We start from the raw sequence: 25584 nt of genomic DNA, 5'->3' as shown, positions 1-25584 counted from the left end.
TGCCGTGCAGATCTAGGTAGACCTGTATATAGCTGGAGCCTGCAGGAGCTGTGATTTGCACAGGTGCAGCTTATTACCCATCTGAGCAGGAATCGGTGCAAAAAATGCATTAACCCAACCCCAGCCCCAAAACTGCCGAAAGGCTGCCGGCCCCGCGGCAGAGCGAGCCCGTGCCGGCACCCGGGGGGGCAACCGGCTTCCAGCTCCGTGGGACCGCGGCCACGGCCTCGTCCCCACAATAAACCTGTCCCAGTTCCTCCCCAGTGGCGTCCCCATCCTGGTGTTCACGCCGGGTGAGCTGCCGGCCACCCGGTGTGCCGAGGCCCACCCGAGGGCACCCAGCCGGTCCGCGCCCCACGGGGCCGAGGGGCAGGGAGCACGCGTGGAGGAGGAGGAGGACGAGGAGGAGGAGGAGGAAGGGGGGGGGAGGAAACAACCCCCAAGCCCAACTTCAGCCGGGCAAACCTCCCGGGGTGCAAGTTCCCACCAACTCCCCCCGTGCGCCGGGCTGGGCCCGCCCCCCCCCGCCCCCCCACCCCCCCCTTTCCCGCGCCGGGCGGGCGCTGCGCGGGCGCGGGCGCAGCGTGCGCGGGGCGGGCGCCGCCTCGGCCGCGCTCCCGGCGCGGAGGGGTGGGGGGGCTTGGGGGGGGAGGGAGGGAGGAGGCGCGGGGGAGCGGGGCGGGAGCGGAGCGCGGCGGCGGCCGAGCCGAGCCGAGCCGAGCCCGGCCGAGCCGAGCCGCGCCGCTTGCAAACGAGCGGTGGCACGTTTTGGTGGTTGTTTTTTTTTTTTGGGGGGGGGGGTGTTGCTTTTTTTTTTAGGGAGAAGCGGGAGAAAGGTGGTGTCGGAAGGCGGAGGGGGGCGGGGGGGCCGGCGGCGGCGCCGGGGGTGCTCCGCGCCCTCGCCCTGCCCGCGGTGCAGTTAAGATGCGCCCCGGACGCCGTGCGGTTGCAGCGCGGCGGCGCTGACATCGCTCACCATGGACAGCTTCGACTTAGCTCTCCTTCAGGAGTGGGACCTGGACTCTCTGTGGTGAGTGGTGCCTCTGCCTCTTCCCCCCCCCCTCGCCCCCCGGGGCGCGGGGAGCAGCAACCGAGGGGGGGGGGGGAGATTCTGCGGGGGTTGCTAAAACGGGGGTGTGCAATAACTGAAGGGGATGCAATAACTGGGGGATGTGCAGTAATTGGGGGCGGGTGTGCACTTACCTGGAGGGGTGCAATAAATTGGGGGTGCAGTAATAGTGGGTGTGCAATAAGGGGGGGGTGCATTAGCAAGAGAGGGTGCAGTACCCCGGGAGGTGTCTCCCCTGCCACTTGCTCTCCCAGCATTGCTGGCCCGCGAGGGGCAGAGGGAAAGGTGCCCCCACCCCTGGCAGCCAGGGTGGGTCCGGGAGGTGAATGTGCTGTTTGGCTGGGGGGGGGGGTCTCCTGCATTCGCCCCCTCTCCCCCCCCAATGATCCCCTGTGCTCACCCTCCACTGGCACCCCGGGCTGCACTCCCGTAGCTCATCCCCCATCCCTCCTGCACGCCTTTCACCCCCCCCCGCCCCGCAACTCCCCCCCGGGCCGCCTTTATTGCCCCCCCCCCCGCCCCTCTCCCCATGCCCTTGACCTCCCCCTGCGCACCCCAGTCCCTGCCCTCCCCGGCGGCGGGTGCGGGGCTGCCGGGGAGGAGGGGAAACAATTTCTAGAAATGTCATTAGCGCCTGGAGGTGGGAAGCGCTGCCCTCCCCCCCCCCCCCCCGCACCACCCTCCCCAAGCCGCTGCCTCTGCCAAGTCCCGGAGTTTGCTGCGGGAGGCACGCCGCCCCCCCGCCCCCTCTCCCCGGGGCGACCGCCGCTCCCCGGCACGGCCCGGCCCGGTCCGGCTCGGCCCCGGGGTGGCGGGTCCCCGTCGGGGCCGGTTGGGGTCCGCGGGGGGGGGACGACACACACACGCGCTCCGTGGCGGCGACCGCCGGGGCCGCCCGTTGTGCGGGGGAGGCGTCCCCGGGCAGCGCCGGGACCCCCGGTGCGAGACCGCGGTGGGACGCGATCCCGGCGGATCCCTCCCCCCCCCCCGCTCCCTCCCTCCGCCGCCCCGGGTGAGACGCGGGGGGGATGCCCCGGGGTCCCCCCACCCTCGGGGCTGGCGGTGCCCGCCGTCCCCCCGCGGGGTGCTCTCCCCGTCGGGGCTGGGTGCGCCCCCCCCCCCCCCCCACCTCGCGGTGCGATCCGACCTGCGACGGCCGGTTGTGTCCGACCGGCTAGATGGGTGGTTTGGGGAGCTGAGGTTACTTTTGCCCGAAATCAGTTAACAATATGCATTTTTTATTTTTATTTATTTTTTTTTTAACGTGTTAGGTGATCTATAGCTTCTGTCAGCAGGGTGCGCGTTCGACAGCGCCGGCTTATCTCTTCGGTGGCAGGTGTAACAAAATAAACCGGACCAGCGAGTGCCTTAGTTGAGCCGCTTCTTTCTCACAAAAGACCTCGGGATGATGAGAAAAGCTTGCACTGCATAATGCGGGTGCTTATAAATGCATACATTGATAACATCCAGCCTAATAAAACTTTTATATTGCTATGGGAACTTTAAAGAGCACATATAATACAAAATTAGTTACTACCCCATAAAAGTTTTTAATTACAGTGTTTCTGCCTGTGACACAAGTTAAGGTTATGTCCTCATTTCAATTATAAATACCAATATCCAGTTTATATCCAAACCATAACATTTATCTCTGGTCTGATTTTAAGTTTTCAGTCCATATGCACGGTTTTACAATTAAATTACATGTTTTTTCTATTAAAGAAGAGCGGGAGAAATAATACTTCCACACGTTTGACTGCTTTTCCCTTTCTCCTTGAATGAAGACAAACTTTGGGGGAATTTTCTTTTTCCAGCAAAAGCGTGCTGTTCATTAGTCTGTTCTGCAAGCTGGCTATTGGAGTTAATATTGAATTTGAAAAGCTAACAATGTAACTCTGGAAAGCTAGGGCTTTAGGCTGTGTCGGGCAATTGCTCCTTTTCATAACCTTTTTAGCATGCTTTTCGACTATTGTGGAGCCACTTTCAAATGACTGTGGTCGCCATAAAGCTCCTATACGGGTCCAAAAAGACATCAACCATTTTCCAGCTAAATTACCTGCTTAAAAATGTCTGTATTTGCGTTACAAGCAACCTCATGGTTTCATAGATCTTGTTGTTTGTTTTCCTCTATGGTTGTTGCAGTTTAGAAGGCAGGTTCAACAGAAGGGCTTCAAATAACGCATTAAAAGCCGTCGCATAGTGGCCGGCCTCCATTTGTTGCTAAACTCTCACCCCCGCGTAGGGGTTGAACCGAAAAATGCCCAGAGCAGTGCCTAGCGGGGGGATCGCACCTACTTTAAGCCGAGCTCGTGGGGAGAGACGGGGCTTTGCAGGTGTTTGCTGTTGCGTGTTTGTGTCCTTTGGAGGCACTAGGTTTCGCTGACCGGTTTTGGCTTGGAGTATCTGAAATCACGGGCTGGAAGTTTCTCATCGAGCAGCTGTTTTGGCAAATGGTTCGGAATAGTAATTTTGAAAAGTCGTATGAGCAGTATTAAATAAAAACTTACTTTGGCTTAGCGAAAGCTTCCATAGTCCATCGTGAAGGCCAGCGGTGCCTCAGTGCTGCAGTGGCTGTGGCGAAGGGCCCCATGGCAGGCAGGGTGCGTGTAGGTTGTGGACATTCTCGAAAAACCTGATTTGGATACTGTACTAAACTGACCAAAACAAAGCCGGTATGTTAATTTTAAGCTGCGAAGTCTTGTCAGGACGCCTTCAAAGGACTGCAGTTGTTGCCAAAAAGGGAAATAAAATACACCACATAGATAGGAAGTACTTCATGGCAAAGAGCAACACTTAAAGAGACTTAATTTTCTCTGCAGCGAGAATGAATGTTGTCCTTTATTCTTTGGAATGTAGTCATAATGGCAATTTGCGCACTTAATTTATGACTGAAAATCCACTTTTTGCAGTACTTGGTGAACGTTTTGCTTAAAAGTGCAGTAATTAAATATTAACGTGCTGTTCTAAAGTGCTTTTTTTTTATTTGGTATGTTCTTGGAAAATCAAAAGGGGTTTCCAGATGAACAGCAGCATGCTAATCAATTCTCATTGATTGTTACTTTTATACTATTAATGAATTTGCTCTCCAATTAATATGTGCTGTGTCTTTTGCTTTGCTGTAGCATAGAAAATGTAATATATCGTGTCATGGCTATAAGACAGTATTTAACTAGTAAACTGCAATGGGAGAATATTGTAAGCTGTTTTCTACTAAACAGTAGTTTTTCCAGGTTGTTTTGATGCCAACAACACTTCTGCTTCCCAGAAAACTACTATAATTCAAATAACGAAAGCTGAGTACAAACTCAAATAGAAATTTTAAGAAAACATACCTATCTGTGGCATAAACAAAACTCGTGCCCATTTGGTAAGCTTTTTCTGGAACACTTTGGGATGATCAGCCCAACCTAACTCAAGGTGTCGTTACTGCTGACTAACACAGTTATCCCAAACACACGGCACTAACGACTTTGAACCACAGCCCCACCTCCTGTTTTTCTTTCTCCATGCATTTATTTGTATGCTATAGGTCTAGTTTTACTCGTCTAGACTCAAGGATGTGGATTGTCCAGTGCCTTATAGCTTTGTATTTGTTTACACCAGGCAAAAAGAGATGGAAAATCTCAGTTAGAGGTGTTCATGTGCCTCTTGTACAGCAGAAAACATACTATACATGATGGAAAGCAGCAAATGAGCAGACCAAAGGACTTAACTGGAGTGCCAGAACTAGTTCTGCATTACAGGCATTCGTGTTGTTATTTGCCTTATTTAACAAATTTAGATCAAAATTCAGCCAGGTCCTTAACTCTGTTCTTAGATTTAGGCGCAGCGATAGCCCTGGTGAAGACCACTTAGTAAAGGCTCTCCTCACATGCTTATGTAAGATACATGCGTAGGCTGAGTTTTTCCCCGTTCATTAAAAACAATTAGCAGATTTATTAAAGCACTTACTGTGTTGTACCAAACAAGAAAATAATTTTGAGTGTAAGATGTTTGTTGGCCACAAACAAAACAGTGTTTGTTTAGGTAAAAGAAGCCAAGTATGTAATAGGTTTATTTGGTACTTACTTGATACTTCTGGATATTTTGAGTTAGCATCAGTTCTGTAGGGGTTGGATAGTCATGTAAAAAATGTATAGCTGTAGAGCTTCCAAGTTGAGATCAATATCAAATGCCACAGTGTAAGGTGGCCCAGTGTGTTTTACAGACCATGTATTGAATTATTAGTTCATTTGCTATCTTTGGGTCTGTTCCTGCTCCATTTGAAGTCAATGAGAGTTTTGTTTGGAAGTTGCTATTAACAAAAAGTGGCCAGACATCCAGCAGTCTTATAAATGAACCTTTTGTAACTTCTTGATCCCAGGTTGTCTGGCTTTTAGTCACTACATTTTACATTTGTGTAAGTCAAGATTTTTTTCTCATGTTGCGCAGTGTTCACTGGAGACAATTTTAGAAAGCTAATTCTACAAATGCTTCTTCAGCCCAAATAGAATATCAAGATACTTATTTTCAGATAACAGTAAGCAGCTACTTTGAGGGGAGAGGGGTCACTCTGACCGTTGTCTCGGTAGGGTAGGAGGCTGGTCCAGCTGATCCTTTTCACAGATAATACACAGCAATAATACCTTCTTCTCACAAAAATCTAAGTTAGTCTTTTCTTTTATCTCCCGTCTCCTTTACAACTCTACTCCAGCCTGTGTCTTGGACTTTGTCCCTCATTTCCTTCCTTTTAGCTCTTGGCGTCTTTCTACTAGTAATGCTTGAAATCCTATTTGTCTCCTTCTTATTTCTATCTTTGTGGTGTTTCCCATTCTGCCTTCCTCCCAGCATCAACTCACAGTTACCACTTTCCCCTCATTGAGATCCCATCTAAAAATTTGCTCTTTCTGTGATGATTATAAGTTGTGAGCAAACAATAACATGAGTAATAACTATAGATGGTTCCCTTCTTTCGCTTTCACAGCGTGTTCTCTCTTCCTGATGCCTGTTTTTTAGGCTGGAAGCCCTTTGGGTCAGGAATTACTTTTATTGTTTGAGGTTTTTTTCTTACAGCACTGAACAAATTGTATGTGCTAAACATTATAAATAATAAGAAGCGCAAGATTTTCATGGTCATAATACTTTATAAACATCAGCTGAATAATAATATTTTAAAAACATATCTGTCGTGCTATCTGACTGCTCATTTGCTAGATGTAATGTACCACATCCTCCTCATTTGGTTTAAGTCTCCACTGAGTCCAGAGGCTTTGCCAGTTTATATCAGATGAGAATCTGGCCCATCATCTCTGATTTGCAGTACTTAGTCACTTTTTTTTAAGAATAATTATTTTTTTAAACTTCTGCTTTGTTTTTGTCTGATAAATGAAATTTTGATACACTAGTAGGACAGTGAATGTGCTTTCATCCCTCTCTCCGAGGACTGTTTGAGCACCCATGCCCATCACCCATGTGTGATGCAGGAGAACAGCCCTTTGGGCTTCCCTCCTAACACTCAGACTTGTAGATTTGTGCTCCTCTGGGCATGTTTTCCATCAGAAGTTGAAGCAGAAACCTTACTATGTTATTGGAGAAGGATTCGGAAGAGGCCACAAGGTGCATGCAGCATTTCCTATTCTATGTGAATATTTAAAGGAAAATACCAGGTTGCTTAAAATTAGTGGAAAAGAAATATGGGCCATTAAGCAAAAAAAAAAAAAAAAAAAGACACAGAAAAAATACTGGCTGTGGGAACATCTTGTCATCCATATATTAGCAGTAACATCATACTCAACTCCACAACACTCTCATTAGAGAAAGCAACTGTTTAATTGCAAGGTTTTTAACCTCATATAACAAATTAATCCATTTGCATCATATTTATGACTAGGAAACAACAAAGCATGGATAAAAAGAATTCCAGCAATTATTTGCAGCGTTTGTTCAGAGATACCTTTAAGTCTGGTTATAACTTTATTAACAATAGGAGTAATAAAGTAAAATCAATAGAAATTAAGAAAAACTGATGTTACATACAGCTAGAACACAGGGAGGAGGTTAAAATCTGTGTGAGATGGTGTCTCATCTGACAGACTGATCAAGTTGTAACTTTGAAGTGGCATCCTCGCAAAACGAGATTTCAGAAAGATGCTATTTTCTAGGAAACCCAAGTAAAGTTTCTTCGTATAGGGGCTGGTTAGCTGTAAGGCTAATTCCAGTGGAAACCCACAAGCTGTATTCAAGCTTCCTTGGTTTCGAACAAAACTCTCTCTTCGCAAACCCTGCCCTGAAGGGGAATGGGAATTACCATTTCAGTGCTGCTCCCAGGGGCTGGATTTGCTGGCTGGCCGCTCCCGGGGAGCCCGCTGGTCCCCGCTCTGGCCGAGCCCACCGTGTTCGCATCGTTACCGGCGGGGCTACTCGCTGGTCTTCTGTCTCTTAAAATCAATGTTAAGACACTGGTTATGCTTGCTGGTGCTGCCTAAGTCCTCAGGAGAGCAAAAATGGACACTTGTAGTTTAATACTCGGGCAATAATCTATATAATTTCTGAGTAATTTGTGGGTAACTACAAATTTCTATTTAGGCGAAAGAGTGAATGAACTGTAGTGACAGTTAAATGAAAATGATGGCAATTATTAATATTCCGTGCTAAACATTTTCTATGTCTTTTCAAAGGTAAAAATGCGTAACTTGTGTTCCTCTCTTACAGCTTGGTATCTCAGCTTTCCTAATACCTTAAACAAACAAAAAGTAGTGTTAGTGACTTAAGTTGACTGCGTTTTATCCTCTTAGGAAGATTTTAACCTGCATGCATGTACCAAGGACCTGGATACGGATGTATCTTGGGAAATATGACAGTAGGAATGCAATTTAAACTTATCCTCAGAGATCCTTTATGTATTTTTTAAAAAATAAATTAGTTCCAATGCAGCAGTGGTGGTCTCAGCAGTCAGGAAACACTTAAAATTATGCAGAAGGGACCAGAAATCTTTGCTAAGAAGCTTTTTGTTGCTATGTTTTGTTTCTCAATAAAGATGATCCACAACTGTAAGTACTTAAAACTAAAAATGAGGGTTGTATCTGACAAAGCCGCACAACTTCTTAATGTAACCCAGTCTTTCCGTGTGGTTGTTTTCACATGTTTTGAACCAAAGAAAGAGTCCTTTGTGGCTCAGCCTGGTTTGACTGAATGGCAGGAGTGGACAAATAGAGGATGAAGGTGGTGTCTTCTTACACTGAGTGTGTTTTGATTGCTTTGAGCTGTGATCACTTCTTATTGCATGTATCACTTTTGAAATCCGTTAGGGAGAAACTGGTGGCCTTTCCTAGTCCGTGCATTGCCGTGATGGTGCAGTCTAGGTGTCAGGGTATTATGATGACCTGTGGTGGTATGAAAAATGCAAATACAACAGACAGAAGCATCAGGAGGAAAAAAGCATTGGTGAAGTATGCATTTGCAGAGTTCAGATTCAGAAGCCATCCCAGCAGCGGTCTCTCCTACCATCCATCTCCCTGTTTCTATCCTCGCCGCCTTTGCTTTGGTCACTGTGAAGGTTTGGGGGAGCCTGTTCTGATGTACGCGTGTTGGCAGATATCCTAAACCTCCTCTGTGGGGGTTTAGCTTTTGTTCTGATGTTTCTGAGTGGTGCCTACCTCCTAGCGATGCACCAAGAGAAAGTTGATTCCTTCTGTCATTGACTGCTTCTGCTTGACCCGGAGGGTTCATCTCTCAGGTCTGTCGATTTTAGGAGGGAATGACGTGATTTTAATGTTTTTGTGCTCCTTTGTCTTAGAACAGCAAGTGCAGTAGATGGTTGAACCTCAGTCCAGAAAAAATGAACAGAGTTCGTTGACAGAGATACTCTGGAGAATGTAATTATATTGATATGCATCCAATAGAAGACACTTTTTTTACATTTTTTGTTTCTAAAGTAGTCAGGGAGGGAACCTGTCATGTCATCAACTGTTTTTAAAGGACAAAGTAACAATAAAAGCCAAGTGTGCATTTCTTCATTTGTGTTTGGCAAGGAGAGTGTAACATTTTCTGCAGGATGATGACCTTGAGTTAACTAAATGTCGCCAGTTTAAAGAGTAAATTAATGTTACAATGTGCTTTGTTTGTGGTTAGGCCTGAAGACTGTCAGGAATTTCTTAGTACAAAAGGTGATTGTGTGCTAGTCTATTTACTCAGGCTCCCTGCATGAAAACCACCATGATCCCAACTGATCTGAATTAGTATCACCACGTTGCCTCGCGTGTTTGGGTATACCAGCGAGCGTGCAGCTAGCTTGTGGAGCTCTACCCCTTTCGCTGTGTAGATGGGTCCAAAAGGGCCACGGGTTTGTACTTTTCTCCTAGGTCGTTGAGCCAGACTGCTGGTTTCTCTGATAAAAGAACCTTTTTCTAAGAAGGAGTGAATCCCTTCAAAACCCAGTTGTGCTCTATCATAAAAGTTGGGGTTTGGGTTTTTTTCTGTCACTGCCACTGGCTGTGAAAATCTGTTCCAAACCCATAGCATTGGTAGCAAAAATGTACATATTTCCAATATATGCAGCTTAATGTATCCCTGGCCATTTAGTACAGTGGATTCTGCAACATCTGAGGTAAAATGGCATTGAGATAACCCCAACAAAGGAAAGCATAGATAAATGCTGTTGCTGCTGGACCTGCACTGGCTTTTGTAGATCCAAGCAAAGTATCTTTTTATGACACTCTTCAAGGCTTTGCACTGCACAAGAACTTACCAGCTTGGGTGCATGGCTGTGCGAACATGATTACATACAATGTGGTAGAAATGCAACCCTTTTTTTTGTTGTTCTTAGAAGTATATAAGTAGCAATATCTTGAACTAATTACAGCTGATGTAAAGCACATTTAAGGAAACCCATTAGCGGAGAATTAGAACTAGAGCAGATTAGCTATTCTTTAATGGCCTTGACTGTAGATCTTTTGATGCCTTGGTAGCTTTTCTAACACTCATTGCTCATCTGTCTTGACTAAATGACTGAGAAGCTTCTTTCAAGTCACAGTCTGGTTGTAATGTGAAAAAATCGCTGTTTTCAGCTGAAAAAATGATTATCTGGAAAGGTAAACTCTACTGAGTTCTGTACTGTATTTGTTGTTGAGATTTAAAGCATTATTTTACTGCTCAATGTGACTGTATAATAGAAAGAGCAATCTCTAATATGCTTCCTTGGAGCTATTAATTATTTACTTTCTTGAAATACAGATCATAGACAATTCTACATGACTTCCCTTCTTACAGACTTTCTTGTCTCTCTCTTTATTTTTGTGTGCTTTGCAAATGCCTGTAAATTCATTTTCACCAAAAGGGGAAATAAGCAATTTAGACTATTGTGGCTGTTTCATAATTAATTAATTTCAATTTAAAACAATCAAGTAGTGCCCATCCATTGTTCTGTGTGCTTTTCTGAGGCATTAAGATTCACAATATCAAAATAAGTTCCAGATGGAAGTGCATACTTTATAATCAGAGAAAAAAAATGTGGTTTTGTCAAAAACCTGAAGAGTCCTGCCCTGATCAAAACAGAGAGTATTATGCTTAAGCACATTTTTCAGGTTTTGAGCCATTACTTTAAGAATTACTTGAAAGTACCAATTTGAAATGTTATATAGGGCATTAACTTATAAATAGAACTACAGAGTGATAGAAACAGTGATGTAGGACTATTTATTCATTTGTTTCCTCAAATACTCCTGGCATCTGTTAAAATGTAACAAGGCTTAGCACATTTTCCCATTTTTGGCACTCTGTTTTCTATGATAAAGAGAAATATTTGCAATGATAAATTATCTCTTTGCTAATAATCAATAAATAACACATTCTCCAGAGAAAAAAATTATGGTAAAATGAAATGAAAAATATTGAGCAGAAGGAAGGATGATCAAAATGGGACACTGAGAAAATCTGTATGTTCCTATACTTTAATAAATATTAGGGTTAGCGGAAGAACTTTTAATGTGGCAGTTTGCAATGAGAATAAAAAGTTTTTCTTGAACACGAAAGACACTTATGTAAGAGGTTTATATTATGTAAATGTTACTGTTATTTGCGATACCCATTATAAAGGAACACTTTATATTCAGAAAAGCATTTGCAAATAATGGGATAGATGCAGCAGTCTCTAGTCCTGACTTGGACAACTTTCTCTTTGAAGTCAATGGAAGTTTTGCCTGAATAAAGGTGGAAGGAATTAGCCCATTCATTATTATCTGAATTACATCAAGAGCTGACTGCTAAACAATAAAATCATGATTCATAACATAACGGCTTCACTTAATTCTTTTGTAGTCTTAATATATCTCATTATATGGTACTTCTGTTCTTTCCTCTCTGTGCAGTATTCAAATTAATAACAACCACCTTTACATAACTGATGGTTAGACATGTTTTGCTGCCTTAGCAAGATCAAAGGATTTTATATACCCTTTTTGGATAGATACCAAGAATGGGGTGATCAATCTCTTCTGTAACCATTAAGCACAGCGTAAATATCTCAGGGTACCCAATTAGACACAAGTGGTTTGCCAGATGCTCAGAGCATCACCAGTTGTCAAGAGCTTCCCAAGTCTGTGGGACAGTCCAGAATTTATTAGGGATTAGTGGTGGTCCGAGTTGTCACTCCACTGATTTGTGCTCATTCAGCTGAGCCCTGCCGTAAGCAGCCTGCATGATATGTGGAGCTAAGGTTCAAGCGACAGATACTTCGTTTCCCCCCAGGCACCTTTTGGTGGGAAGGAGGCAGGGATGGACACTGGTGCTCCAGTGAGTGAGACAGCAAAATTAGAAGGGTATAAGAGAAGGAGACTGAAGAGAACAGCCGAAGAAAAGGGACCCCCAAAAGGCTTTAATACGAAGCTGGAGTTAACCCCTCACCAGGAAGCCATCTGCAGCCTTCAGGCTTTAAGAATTCTTTTTATCTAGAGATGTAATTGAAACAAGATGTGTAATAGCTGCAAGATGTCAGGTTTGTCAAAGTAACTAGAAAAATGAGTTCTGTGACATACTCGCACACAGCAAAGTAACCTATAGCTAAAAAAAAAAAAAGGAATAAATTATCATATGGGTTAAAAAGAGGATGGAAAATAGTCAAATAATGAAAGTTTCAGTTAATTCTGGAGCATGGATGATTTGAAATTAAACTACAATGAAGGTTTCCCAGAAGACGAAACGTCCCAGCTCTCTGTAGCCCGATAGAAACAATAGTGAAACTCCTCATGTTCCCATCATAACCGTATTTCACTGATGGACTGGAATGGCTAGTGCTCTGCACCGACTCCAGGAGAGGGTGGCAGCTGTGTTAGTTTACCCTTCTGCCTGTTGCTGTTGTTCTTCAGGTGCATCACCATTGGACTTTGCATCTGTAGGTAGGGACCCAGATTTGCTGCACTAGGTGCTGTTCAGACACGGGACAGAGCGCCAGTCGTGGGACCGAAAACTTTGCAAAGTGAAAGACGAAAGAAAATGATGGATATAGGCAAATCTGGTTGGAAAGAAAAACCAGAGTATTTTAAACAGGCAAATAGTGGTCGCAGCAAACGGCCAGCCTGACAGTGCTGCCAAATGCATGAGTAGGAGCATGATGGGAAAAACCCCAACTTTCTTTTCAAGAACCTCAGAAAGAACAATGGAGTGATTCTGTGCATGTTTATGAGGACTCCTCCCAAGCATGCGTGACAGCACAGGGATACCCTGAAGGTGTTAGTTGGAAACTTGGAGAGTGAAGTGCCCTAATGGGTCAAGAGAAGACTAGAGTCAGCCTTTTTGTAATAACTTTTCGTAATGACTTTTCATAATGATGGGGATAGGCCACAAAGGGCCTCCATGGTGAGCAAAGTGGGAACCAGTGAAGAGCTGTAAAGAAAAGGGGCTAATAGTCAGAGCATCCTGCCTGGGAAATGCTGTGGCATCTGAGCTGGAGCTGGATCTCATCTATGAAGTCCAATTGTGCAAACTGAGGTATGTGTAGCAGCAGAAAAATGCCCTTGCCCAAAGATCTCAGTAGATGGGTAAGCTAAGTCTCAGTCAGTAACGCACTGTAGTTTGGAGCTACTATAATCCCAATTTGTTAAAGTTCTGCATGTTCCCTGGTGTAGGATGGTGTATCTCAGTGCCAGGGCATTATTCGTGGGAGGGTTGGAGCCTGAGGTCATACGAGATCAAAGGCATCGAGTGTACTTGAGCAATCTCCACGACCTGACACAAAGAAATGCCACCTCCATGCACACGATACTGGAACCTGCAGAATTACCTAAAACAACTGCTACAGAGTCAGGATGAAGGTAACAGCTTCAGCTGCAGGAACGGCAGGGAAGCCAGGCACTGGTGCAGTGGAGGCAGGAGACATTGTTCTGGGGGCAGAAAGCCATGGGCCGGGTGAATGAAGCAAGCCCCCTGCTCCGGGTAGGATCAGGAGGGATGGTACCTGAAGAAGTGTCTTGGGGGTGTGGGAGCGCTCCCTGGGGCTGTACCCGGCGATGCAGGTAAACTCTCTCTTGCCTGGGAGCCCTTCCACAACGAGTAAGGAGAGAGACTCCTCAGCACACTGAAACGCTGATAACTATCGGGTATTCTTCTAGGCACTCCAGCACCTCATCAGAATACGTGTGACACCAATGGGAACTAATTAAATACAACTATTACAGTACTGCTATGGAGTACTACTCCAGTACTGCTGCTTTGGATCAGAGCGAGTCTTGGAGCCCACACCTGGATGCCAGTCAAATATACCCTAATTCCCCCTTTCAGAAATGACTTGGAAATGTACCTCTCATTGAAAGCCTTAAAGAAAATGGAATTCTGATTTTTTGAACAAATACGTAACTCAAGTGTTTTCCTTTCCTCAACTCATATTCACATGCAAAACCAGCTAATAAAATTTCAGTGGTGCTTATACTGTAATTTGGTTGGCGGAAGAAAAGTCATCTGTTAAAGCTGAAGTCATCATAACTCATTAGGTGCTAATGTATCTGCTGCGTGGTAGAGAAACAGGCTAGCTCTATTGAAATGCTGCTAGTTTGCCCTTACCCGCTCACAGTTCCCTCTGGAGTATTGAAAAGTACAAACAAGTTTTCTCACAATACATGCTAAGACTATGCTAAAGTAGCTGTGTTTACTTTACCCCAGAAGTCTGTCTCTGCCTGCAGACAAGTACAGAACCAAAGTGAATCCAGAAGTTTGAGTATGGTTCCCGTATTTCCTCCTAGGAAGTCTCAGGAGAAAAGGTGATTGTGTGTGCTCGCAGATGTCCCATGTACGTGCAGTAAATCCAACATGTTCTGAACATGCTGCTGGCCTTGCTGCACCTGGTAATAAACCATGGCAATAAATCAGGTCATCTGCACATGCATAATAAATCTGATGCACCTGAATGCAGGCATGCAGGATGGACATGCTGTGCAGAAACTGGCCGTTTTCCAGGTCTTCTGGATGTCAGGCTTCCACTGTGACTGGTTTGCCTGGGAGTCCTGGCAAAGCTGCTGACTTCCTCTTTTCATGTCAGCATTTCCAGAGCATGTCCAGGGAGAGTGGGATGTATGGGAGACTAAAGCTTGAACATTACTTTTCAGTGTGCCCATACTAATTCAAGCCAGGATACCACCTTGAAAATATAATCAACGCCGCACCCATAAAGATGCTTTTTCTGTCAACAGGCATTTTTTGTAAGTTCTACCTCAAATCCTTGCAAGTTTAAATCTATTCTCCAGTTTCTTTGCACAAAGGTTTTGTGTGTGTCAGGTGGATGCTCTTATCACTTCAGGGCATCAGCATCCTGAATACCCTCTCAGTTTGCACCAAAAGGTTTACTTTTGTAGGACAGCTTTAGCTTAAGAGCTGTGAATGCGCGAGGACCTTCCTGAGGGCCATGGAGGTCGGGGTGTCTCAGCTGGGGAGAGATTAGCGCCTGATAGTCCCGTGCTGTGATTGCGTATTCTCCTCCCATGTCTGAGGATGTTCAAAAGCGGTGAACTACAGGCCGGAGTGGAGATACTAAAATGGACCAAGGGCTGCTCTCTGCCCTGTAGGCCAACTGGATTGACACAAAATATCTCCATGTGGTGGAAGACGGGGTGGCTACATGTAAATTGCCTACTGGAAATGCTTCCTTGCTACTTGGCTATTGGAAACGCTAAGTGTAGGCCCAAGGGTTTGGGGGGTTTTTTTGGTCTGAGTGGGAGCAGGAAAAAGCCCCATTGAGAAATGGCAGCAGAGAATCACAACACTGACCAGATCAGTGCTTCCCTTACCCCCACCTCTGCATTCACCTGAGAGGAAAAGGACCTCAGCCCTGTAAGGCTGGGTGATTGATTTTATAAAAATGAAAACATTTCCCTCTTTACTTTCTCTGGCAAATGAGCCTTCTTTACCATCATGATATGGGCTGCATAGAAATGAAGCTGGGGACTTTACTGGACTGTAAATCACTGCACTTGCGTTTAAATAAGGAGTATATTTAGAGCAAAGATGCTAGCATGATTTCAATAAAGTGTTTGAGGTATTACTAGACCCTATTGAGTTACAGTCACGCATCTCCCTAGGACTTTCGCGCAGTGGTTTTCTGTGCCAATTCAGGACACTGCCTTTAAGGTAATTAGCAATTCTGAGCAAAGTTGGAGGGAATTCATGTTTTTCTTCGGCTGGGCGACATGCTTATCAAGTCAGCTACCTCCAGTCTGATACAGCAGGCTGCCAACAGACTTGTCACAATTTATGAAGAGGGTTTGTGGTGGAGATGGAAAGTATAATGAAAACCACATCCACCAATTAAACACCTACATTTCCTTTTAGAGTCCAAACAATGGACGGCTTTCCTTTTGCAAAAGAGATTTCTCAAATCAAAGCAACTCATAGAAGAAATATAAATTAGGAAGGAAGCTTTGAGTAGATCTTTAATGAGTTTCTGGCACAATGACATAGTGAGGCATGACACATTCATGAATATGATCTACTTGCAAAGATTCAGCTCTCAGCAATCAAGCAAAAGTAATGCAACCAAATATGGGACATTTTCGGGTCAAGTCTTTAGTACATGTGATATCAGTCTTTTCCTGATAGGTAGAGCACACCTGATGCTTCTCTTAGTGTGTGATACATGGTTTTAACACCAGAAAATTAGCATCAGTTATATTTTTACTCGGGTGGCCAAAAACTGACCTACTCTTAATAATAGCAAGACATAGAAAAGGATCTTTGAAAATAACTGTGGACTCGTTAAGCAGAAATAGAAGATGAGGTAGAGCCTGGATATGACACATTTGGCAGTATGGCAGCTAGAGGGATAGCAACAGGAGCTTGGAGAGCTATTTTCTCTGAAGGAAATTGTTGGTATCAAAATATTTCATTCCAAGGACACAGAACAGAACAGACACTTCAGAGAAAGGGTGTCAAAATTAATTTTACATAATTTTACTGACAACGCTCAATTACCATACAGTTGATATGGGCCAGATGCATTGAAAGACATTACAAAAATACACTGGCTGATGATAAAAACAAATGATATTATTGTTATTATTATTAACATTGGGGTTGTATTTACCTCAAGTGATGCTCTGTGATATTTGGCACCAGTTGCACTGAACGTCTTGTCAGTAGGTCTGTAAGCAGTTCATAGGTCTGTAAGCAGTTCAACTGCGTTTGTAGGGAGCAATATCTGTGTTCATCAGCTTTGTCCCATGTTTCTTTCAGGAGGCAAGACTATCTGTTTTGGGCTGAGCATGATGTGAGTAACAGCTGTGCTTCTCCTCGATGAAAGCCTACTGGGCTGCATGGTGCTACACGTCTTCAGTCTTTGTTAGCCTGGGGATCTCTGCCCCGCTGTGCTGTGTACACACGCCCAAAGCTTCCTGGAGGATGTGGGCCAGATGAACCTTTTTTTGTGGGCACGGGCACCTGACAAGCTTAAAAGGAGAGGGGTGGAACCAGACTTATCTGTAAGACTGTATTTTCTAAGCACGACAGAAAGTCAGTAGATTGCTCATTGTACGGTACTTCATACAGTGATGCATCTAAACCTGAAGTCTGTAATCTAAGGTGTGTGGTTACTGAGAAAGTCAGTCATTTAAGGCAAGAGACATAGTTTTATTGCTTATGGGGAGTACAGACTAAGGGAGCACGGAAGAATCTTAGGTCTCCAGTGTAAAGAAAAAGCAAGCAGCTCTGGAAGGTCAAAGTACAGCAAGTAATCCACAAAGGATGCTTGTTAGCAGGCTGGAGACATACCTAGAATAGAAGCTGAATGCGATACTAGTGTACTAGCTGCCTATCTATCTGAACCACTAAAAATCACTTGCATTGTATCTGTCGTTTAATATGCCTAATGATTGCCACATCAGCCAGAAATTCCTCTGAGTTACTTGGAGACTGGATTTTGATTTTGTTCGTTGAACCAAGCAGTGCAAGTTTATGCCAGGAGATTAATTTAGCTGGTTGTGTGCCACCAAAGCAGATACTTCAGTCTTTACAGCTCTTAAGCAAGGTGCAACATAGTGGTTTATGTGCACAGTTTAGGCAGAATTAACATAGGAAAACCCACAATCCAGAAACCCCACACAACCCAGCTAGGCACCCAAGATGCCCTTGTTTTGTGGCAGAGGCACACTTAGACAGTATCTCCAGCTTTGCTAGTGCATATGCCTAGAGGCAATTTGGGGATTAACAGACTCATTAGCCTAGTACATAAGGGCCTGGAGAAGTCCAAGATATGCTGTGGCCACACAGTGTCTGTACTCCTTTCTCGTCACGCATTATACAGCTTTGGGATGACGGCACCCGGGGAGGCGAGGGCTGAAACTCAGGACTCCCCCTTTTCCAGCTGAGAGTTTCAGCCACTTTCCTCCTGGTCCCATGATCCCTCCATTCCCAGATCCATACTGGGGTCAAGCTCCAGGAAGAGTGATGAAGGGCTTGTCACCCAGAAAAGCCTTTGGCCTAATAAGTAGCGCATGTTCCTTAAGACTGAATCTATGGATGTGAACCCCATGCTGGGGATATACTTGGATCTGGACTTCCCATTTTCTTATGCGGGTGTTTTAACCACTAGGACGTTATTGAAACAGTATGCTTGGCTGTGTCCTTTGGTTTTCTTTTCAAAGGCGTGCCCCTGTTGTCTGACCTAAATGCCCAAGAGTACACATGGATGGGACTCAGGCTTTCCTGAGTTCTGCTTTCATGGTGGAGTCTAATCACAGCAAAAACATAAGTTCTCTTTGACATTTTCCTTTGGCAAGCATAGGGTTTGGCTCCCAGCGTAACCCCTGGGTATGGTGAAGCTGGTTGTTGGGTGCCAGCTTCTCCCCATCCTTGGTACGGGGAGCTTTGGCACCCAACACAGCACTGCGAGATCCATTTTGGGAGCTGGGTGCCTAACTCTGCACCCAGCTGTGCAGCTTGTCCCTGTACCCAAGTCTTTTAGGAGAAGGTTTAGATCTTAATGTCATTACATTTATTAAGTTTAATGTTATCCCACCAGATTAACTGAAGCCAGCTGCTTCTCGCTAGCGAGGAGTGGTAAATGTTATTTCAGAGGAGACAGGAACATTTGTCCTATCTTTTAGTTTTTCAGAGAAAGCATGTTTGCGTGGAAAATATACCCAGTTTTGTTGTTAATGCCAAGATGGTCTAAAAAGACAGAAGATAATTCTCATCTAATCTAATCTATTTAGAGTATTTCTGGAGAGCCCATTACTGGTGTCTGAGTGACAAATGAAGGTCTGGATTGCACCTGCCAGGTATGTGCCTGGGGAAAAGGCATGTGCAGTGCATAAGGGTAAAGGCATGCATGTCCTCATGCTCTCATGCAGGAACTATCCTCTATTCAGCATTTTCTGGCGAGACGTGTAATAATTCCCAGTAGACAGCAGGTCAGATTTCTAAAAGTATATCAGTAACTATGGGCTTGCCTATATGTGAGCAAGCAAAATACATGAGGATGTAAACTGAGTAGCCTGCTGTACAGTCTGCAGGGTGCTGGCATTGGTATGTGGAAAATTACACACATATGTGCTGTTATTTAACTGAATTTGCTTGTATAGGTTTAAAATATAGCTAATGTAATGCCCATACCAAATTCTAGGCATTTCACGTAAGAATGAGAAGTGCCGCTATATAGTAGAGCAGTCAAAATTAGCGGCTTCTATCCAAATTTTGAAGATAGCCTTTATCTGTAATTGGCAACTTCTGTCATACTCCTCGACCTGCTGCAGACATGAGCATGATGCACAGATTTTGGTGTTAGCAGTAGCAGATGATTTCCTTCCAGAAAGAAGACGGGGACAAGTAAGCATCCTGTTCTGTTCCTGTCGGCAAGAACATCTCTGGCTGTTCCTGCTGCAGTCGCTCATTCCTCGGGGCCACTCACACTAAACAGCACCGAGCAAACGGTATGAGATTTCACACCTAAGGCTTCATCTGATCCTCTGCAACCACCTCTGGGCTGTCCCAGCGAAGTCTCTAGCTGGTCCACCTTTCTGCTCCCCCTGTCAGTCTTTTACGTAAGCTCCATTGACCGTGAAGGGCTGGGACCAAGTCTAGGACTATGTTGTGGCGACCAGGTGTGGCCATAGGGGAAAAGGAGGATGCGGTGTGCAGGATTCCCTGGGTGTGACAGGGAGTGGGAATGCGACAGTGGGAAATGAGGGTTGCTTAAGGCCAGGCCACCGCATAACTGCCTGGGAGAGGCTGGCAACCTGCCCTCCTTAAGGGAGATGCTGACAGCTCCTCACAGCAAATGAGCTCAGCTCCTCTCCTGCTGCCACCGACCATGCAGGAATGGCATGGTTACAGAAAGGGGTTTATTCAGGGGCAGGAGAAAGAAAAGAGGCTCCCCACACCCTTCAGGATGCTGGCAAGTGTCACCCGTCTGACAAACAGAGAAAACGTGGGAGTGAAGGGGGCTTCAGATTTTACACCTCATCTCTGTTCTCCTTGGGCTCGAGGGCGGGAGGAGAGGATGGCTGCCCGCGGAAGGTTAGTCGCCCCTCGTGTCCCTCAGCTATTTGGTCCCAGCAAAAATAAGAGTTTCACAGGGGTGGGTGGCTGGAGCTCGGTGGAGAATCTTGCCCGTTACTGACATGCTGCAGTGTGCCCCTCGCCTCCCATCCCCAATATTCGGTATTTTCTCCTCAGTGAGAAGAAGCAGGTAGGGAGCTGGGCAGCAGCAGAGCTTCCTCCTGCAGCTTTGTGCTGTCAGAGGGCTTCTTAGTGCAGCAACCTTTTTTAGCTGCATGTGTCTGGTCTCTCTGAGTACAAAGCAAAATAGGGAATCTGGCTGTTCGCATGTATCCTCCCTAGACCCCAGCCTGCATTCACGGACGCCGGTTATTTCTGGAACCGGGTACGGTGCAACATGTATACATTAGCAAAATCAAGTCCTTATGCTGTTCAGGAAAATTTGGCTCTGAACTGTGGAGCTAAAAAAGCTATCTGTCTGAGCTACTTAGAATACTGCACAGTTTTTGCCAGCTGAATAAAACCAATAGCATTTCTATGAACAGAAAGTTTTGACAACAGTCTTTGAATTATGAGTGGCAAGAACCGTTCTCTTCATTTTTAACTTCTAACCCATGATGTATAATGCAGCCCTCATTTGAGGATAAGAGGTTCGTATCTTATTGACTTGGCTTTAAATTGCATTTCATTGTATTAAAGAGTATCTGTCATTTTTTTTTCTGTGGAGCGAGATATACTGTAATGTATGAAATATTTGACTTTCACGTAGCTGTAAGGCTAGACTTTGGAAAACATTCAGCTACAAAGCTAAGATGGTATTTAGTGAAAACATCCCAGAAAATTATGATTTTACAATTACCTTATTGGTAGTTCGATTTTAATGTAGTTTTGCTGATAGCTACCTTTGTACTTAAGGAATGTAAATTAATTAGACATACTGCTTCATCTACTCAGAAGCCAGGAGAAAAGCTGAGCTAATAGCTATGGGAGTGCTGCACCAATTTGAGACTGAGGCTAAAATGACATGATAGAGGGAGAGGTTAGTCCTCTCCCAAGGTTGTCACTCCTGGTCACATTTTAATGTGAATTTATTGGACTGAAAGAGGTTAAAGAGGTAATTCTGCACAAGAAGAGAGAAATTTCTAACGTAAAGTGGAACTCATCAATAGTCCTGGTGTCTATGGGGAGTTGTCAGATTCCATAATATTAACCATGTAATTAACAGGATATATAAAGTGATGTGCTTTCAAATAATTTATATTTCAGATGCCTTTCGATGTGCTAATAATACCTCTCTTTTTTTCCTTCAGTCTCTTGGAATCGCTGCATTCCTTTTTTTTTCCCCTGTCTGTATAAAAACCCTTCACATCTATCAGAGAGTTCTAACTAGTGCTCATTCCCAAGGGTGACTTAATGGACAAAGTATGGATAAATCCACATGACAAATCCACTTTACAATATGGCACAGCTGGCATTCTCTGCTCAAGTTCAGCTCACAAATAAACTTGTATGGAAACTGCATCGATGCAGAGTGCAGGTCAGTGCATATTGCTTCATTGTGTCCTGGAAATGACTTCTCATATGGGTGGTGGTGATGCACCAACTTTTGCATCTCCCTTTCAGATGAGTCGAGGTGCGAGGGGTCATTTGCAGAGTACTTTGCAAGGGAGTGTGCGCTTGTTGTTGGCATTTTTGTTGTTTTTCAAAACCTCATTTTTCCATCTTTAGTGATTGGGCTTTGAATACTTATAGGGTCTAACTGACAATTGCTAGAACTCAGTTTTATTGCTATTATTATTGGTTTTATTATTATTAATATTTTTTCAATATCGGTCACCTAGTTAGGGGAAAAAAGCTTCCCTGAGCAGTGGGTTTATGAAAACTAGACCATAGTTTTGTGCCTTGTAACCCAGCAGCCCCACTGCATGAACTTTTTGCCAGGGATTGCATCATCTCCCTCGCGCTCCTCTTTGCTGACCTGGGGAGAAAACGCCAGCAGCTGGGGCGGTTTCAGAGCTGTGCCTGAACTGAACGGTGCTCGCACGCTGATGGCTGGCTGGCTGTCGTCTGCTGGCATGGATAGAGCACCAAGTTATTAGCACTGCGTAAACAGCTGCTGATTTTCAGTAGGACTTTTTTGAAACCTCTGTCAGATTTGGTTGAAATCGATTAGCAGGTTCAAAGTAACAGCCGGGGAAGAGGGAGTAGATGATGGGGAGACAACACGGTCTGACGCTTTGTTTCCCAAGGAAGCCCCGCTGACCAGGCAATACATAGCGATCTGTGCAACAGACCTGGGTTAAAAAGAAATAATAAAAAAAAAAAAAATCTTTCGTGTTTCAAAACTCTATTTACTTGGTAGATGGAAAAAAAAGTGCAGGTTGAGTATCTGGCGTGGAGCCCAAAACACATACTTGCAGGAAATTTCCTGCTGGAGTAAATGAGGTCTTTGAGGAAAGGCCGTGGGGGAGGTAGCTGCCGTCTGGGAAGGGCAGTCGCTGTGCCTGCGCTGGTCCCTTTGCAGCATCTCGCACCAGAAGAATCCTGACCTCTGGTATTTACAGCTAAAATGATAGAAAACTACAAAAATTTGAAGGGGAAAGGAGCGTGAAGCCTGGACCTCAGTCCGAGACAGGTCCACTTTCCTAATGCATATTCAGCAGCATGACAAGGGCCAACCCAAAATCTATACCCACAAACCCCACATGTCAGAATGTAACATACTGGATTTATATGCTGACTTGGCTGCTGGATAGTCTGATGATTATGTTTCACTGTGATTTAAGAGGAAAATGCCTGGTCTAGTTGCAGGACGCTGGCCTAAACGTAGACCTATGTAGGAACATGTGTCTGCTTAGTGGTATCTGAAGGGTTTCAAGCTAGTTTGCCCTGCTATATATAAGTAGCATATGGGGAAAAATACCATTTCCATGCTCGCTTACCATAGTAGAAACATTTTTCTGTTATATCCTTAATACATATAACTGATAAACATAATGTAATGGCATTTTAGACATATTCTAATAACCGAGTGTATTTCTATCAAACATTGTCAAAGAGCAGTATTTTATAGTAACATTTACAGCTTATCAGAAATTGAAGCGTTTTCTCCTCCTGTGCCTTGGCCATACCATTGTGAAAATTCACTTATACAATCACTTACAGCAACTGAACAATAAAACATTTCCAGTCACGCTACAAGTTCATTTTATAATAATTTAAAACTGCCCGTTACAACCAATAACTTTGGTGCTGGAAACCAGTACAGCAGTTATAATGTCCTGGTTTTATCACAGCCATGAACACGCAAGTGACCTGGGGCATAAAATTACTGCTCAAAAAAAAATGATCTATCTCCAGAAAATGCTCAGATATCTACTTATAACAATTACAACAATGATGATTTCACATCTGTTAGGCAGACAGTTTTAATCTGTAAAAGGTTAAGTATTTGACAGTTACTTGTTCTCACATACAGATTAGCTGCTTGAAGGTTTAACCTTTAGATGTACTTAAGCAACTACTCTTTAAAATTTATTGTGTAAAACCACCCAAATAAAAATGCTCTCATCACTTGTAACTAAAGAATACAGAAGGTCCAGGGTATTTTTCCCTCCCTTCTTACCAAATTGCTCAGCTGGCTTTGCTTCTTCCTTTATGCCTGAAAATATTTACAAGCACGCCGCTTTAATTTCGACAGGCACTGCTTCGTAATTAGAGGATAAAAGGAGGATTCTGCGATTAAATGTGTGGAATCAGTTATTTTGAGTCAATAAAGAAGTCTGCTGAAGAACATGATTATTCCTACACATTGAAGTGCCCTGAAAAGCTGGGGAAGGGGAGAGGGAAAGAGGGGATGAATCTTCATGTGGCCTTTGTACTTCCCTGGGAGTGGAGGCAGGGGAATTATTTATGTAGTAGCAGAAAGATCTCCAGATTTCTGTAGGCTTTTATTAACATTTCCATTTAAAACATGGGATGTTTTAAACCTCTCACATGGAAATGAATTAAATTAAAAACTACCATGTGGAACTCAGGTGTTGAGTTTTTTTTCTTGTCAGGCTGGCCTTTACACAGCTACAGCGTGTCAGTGGGAAGGGCTTTCTCATTCACAGAAACACGGCTGCCCAGCCCTCACTTCTTCCTTGAGTAGGCATATCAGACTACCTCAGTCTTCCCTTCATGCTTCTCACAGCCATGAACTTGTTCTCCTGAAACGGCCAGAATTTGGGTCCCCAAATGGGATCTAAATGGCCTTGGTTGCATTGCAGGGACAGTTTTTATGGAAAAGAACCACCTTCCTGAACAAGGTTTGCAACATATTGGGCACAAATATATGATTGTGTCTTGTATCAGGCACATACATGCTCTATATCTGTGATTTTGGGGGGATGTGGAAGGAGGAGACAAACCCTTCTTGTGGAGAGTGCATGGCTTTCCCTTTTTTCCCTGCACGGAGTGCCGTGACCCAGAGCACAGGGAAGGCAGGTTACCTCCGTGGTGGGAATGCACAAAGGCTCACACTTACTGCAGAGAGGATGGTTGAGGTATGTGTTGGGTAAGTGCGTGCTCTGTATAGGAAGCGGCCGTGGTGGGCATACAGCTCATGGCGTGGAAGCAAGCCCCAGCACACACACTGGGCAGGAGCTGTGTTGCTCTACAGACCTGCTCCTCTCCTCCCCTGCTACCTACACGTGCTCGTAGACCTCATTTTGGTCATCCGCGCTTGTGGGGACTGGCCCTTGCCTGTGCAAAACCATAGGTAAGGAAACACGCTGGAGGAAATGGAGGAACCTTTTTTTTTTATTTTTGCAGTGGCATTAACCATTGCGTTTTTATGCCCCACTTACCTTGCGTCATTGTAAATGGGACTGCGGTAGGTCTGCCAGCCCCATAATACTGTAGACCATTTCAAACCCATTAAAGTCTAACGGATATCTAGTGACTGCAAGTGTGATGTGTGCCAATTAGAATATTTAAACTGGGCAATAAAAAGGAGTTAATAAAATCACCTTAGAACTTGAAAATATGATTGAAGGTAATGCACTGTTTTTTCTTCAGGTGTTTGAACAATAAGATAGTTTTTAAAACAATTGATCTGTCATTTTTAAAGGCCAAGGAACATGCAGAAATATGTCTTCTTTCCCTATTTTCTCAATATATTTTACTGTATATTTAGCAACCCAGGGAGTCTTTTCCCCCTCACATTATAATAAACTCTTTCAAAACTGATAGCTAGTGGACTTATGTATTTAACTATAGGTTTCATTCCATATATAGTGCAAGAACTTCACTGAAGGTACAGAATGCCAGTGGCATGAATATTTAATAGTTGCACTTTTAAAGTTTTTTCTTCCTTCTTTCTCTCTCTGGGATTGCCAAATCCATCTGTCTGGCCTCTAAACCTGTGTACAGCTATCTAAATTTAAAAATCAAAAAACCCCTTAGTTGCAATTTCAGAATTTTAAGATGAAAGTGGGGAATGCTCACCTTAGTTGTTAACTGAAAAGTAAATAGAACAGTTTATTTTTTGTTCTTTTGGGTTTCTGGTGGTGTGCAGCATA

At 44.4% G+C, this 25584-nt stretch overlaps 1 protein-coding gene across 1 annotated transcript in view; it reads left to right on the top strand.

Moving 5' to 3' along the window:
• Positions 1–871: 871 nt before the first annotated feature.
• Positions 872–25584, top strand: part of AFF3 (ALF transcription elongation factor 3) — a 337267-nt gene continuing 312554 nt past the window's right edge. The window contains exon 1 of the mRNA XM_052773584.1: positions 872–1030. Within this exon, the coding sequence (XP_052629544.1) occupies positions 978–1030 (53 nt within the window). The 5' untranslated portion in view covers positions 872–977. The remainder of the gene's footprint in view (positions 1031–25584) is intronic.

This window comes from Harpia harpyja, chromosome 22 (assembly GCF_026419915.1).
Source record: "Harpia harpyja isolate bHarHar1 chromosome 22, bHarHar1 primary haplotype, whole genome shotgun sequence".
NCBI classification, from domain to species: Eukaryota; Metazoa; Chordata; class Aves; order Accipitriformes; family Accipitridae; genus Harpia; species Harpia harpyja.
This window is presented reverse-complemented; position numbering and strand designations above follow the sequence as displayed.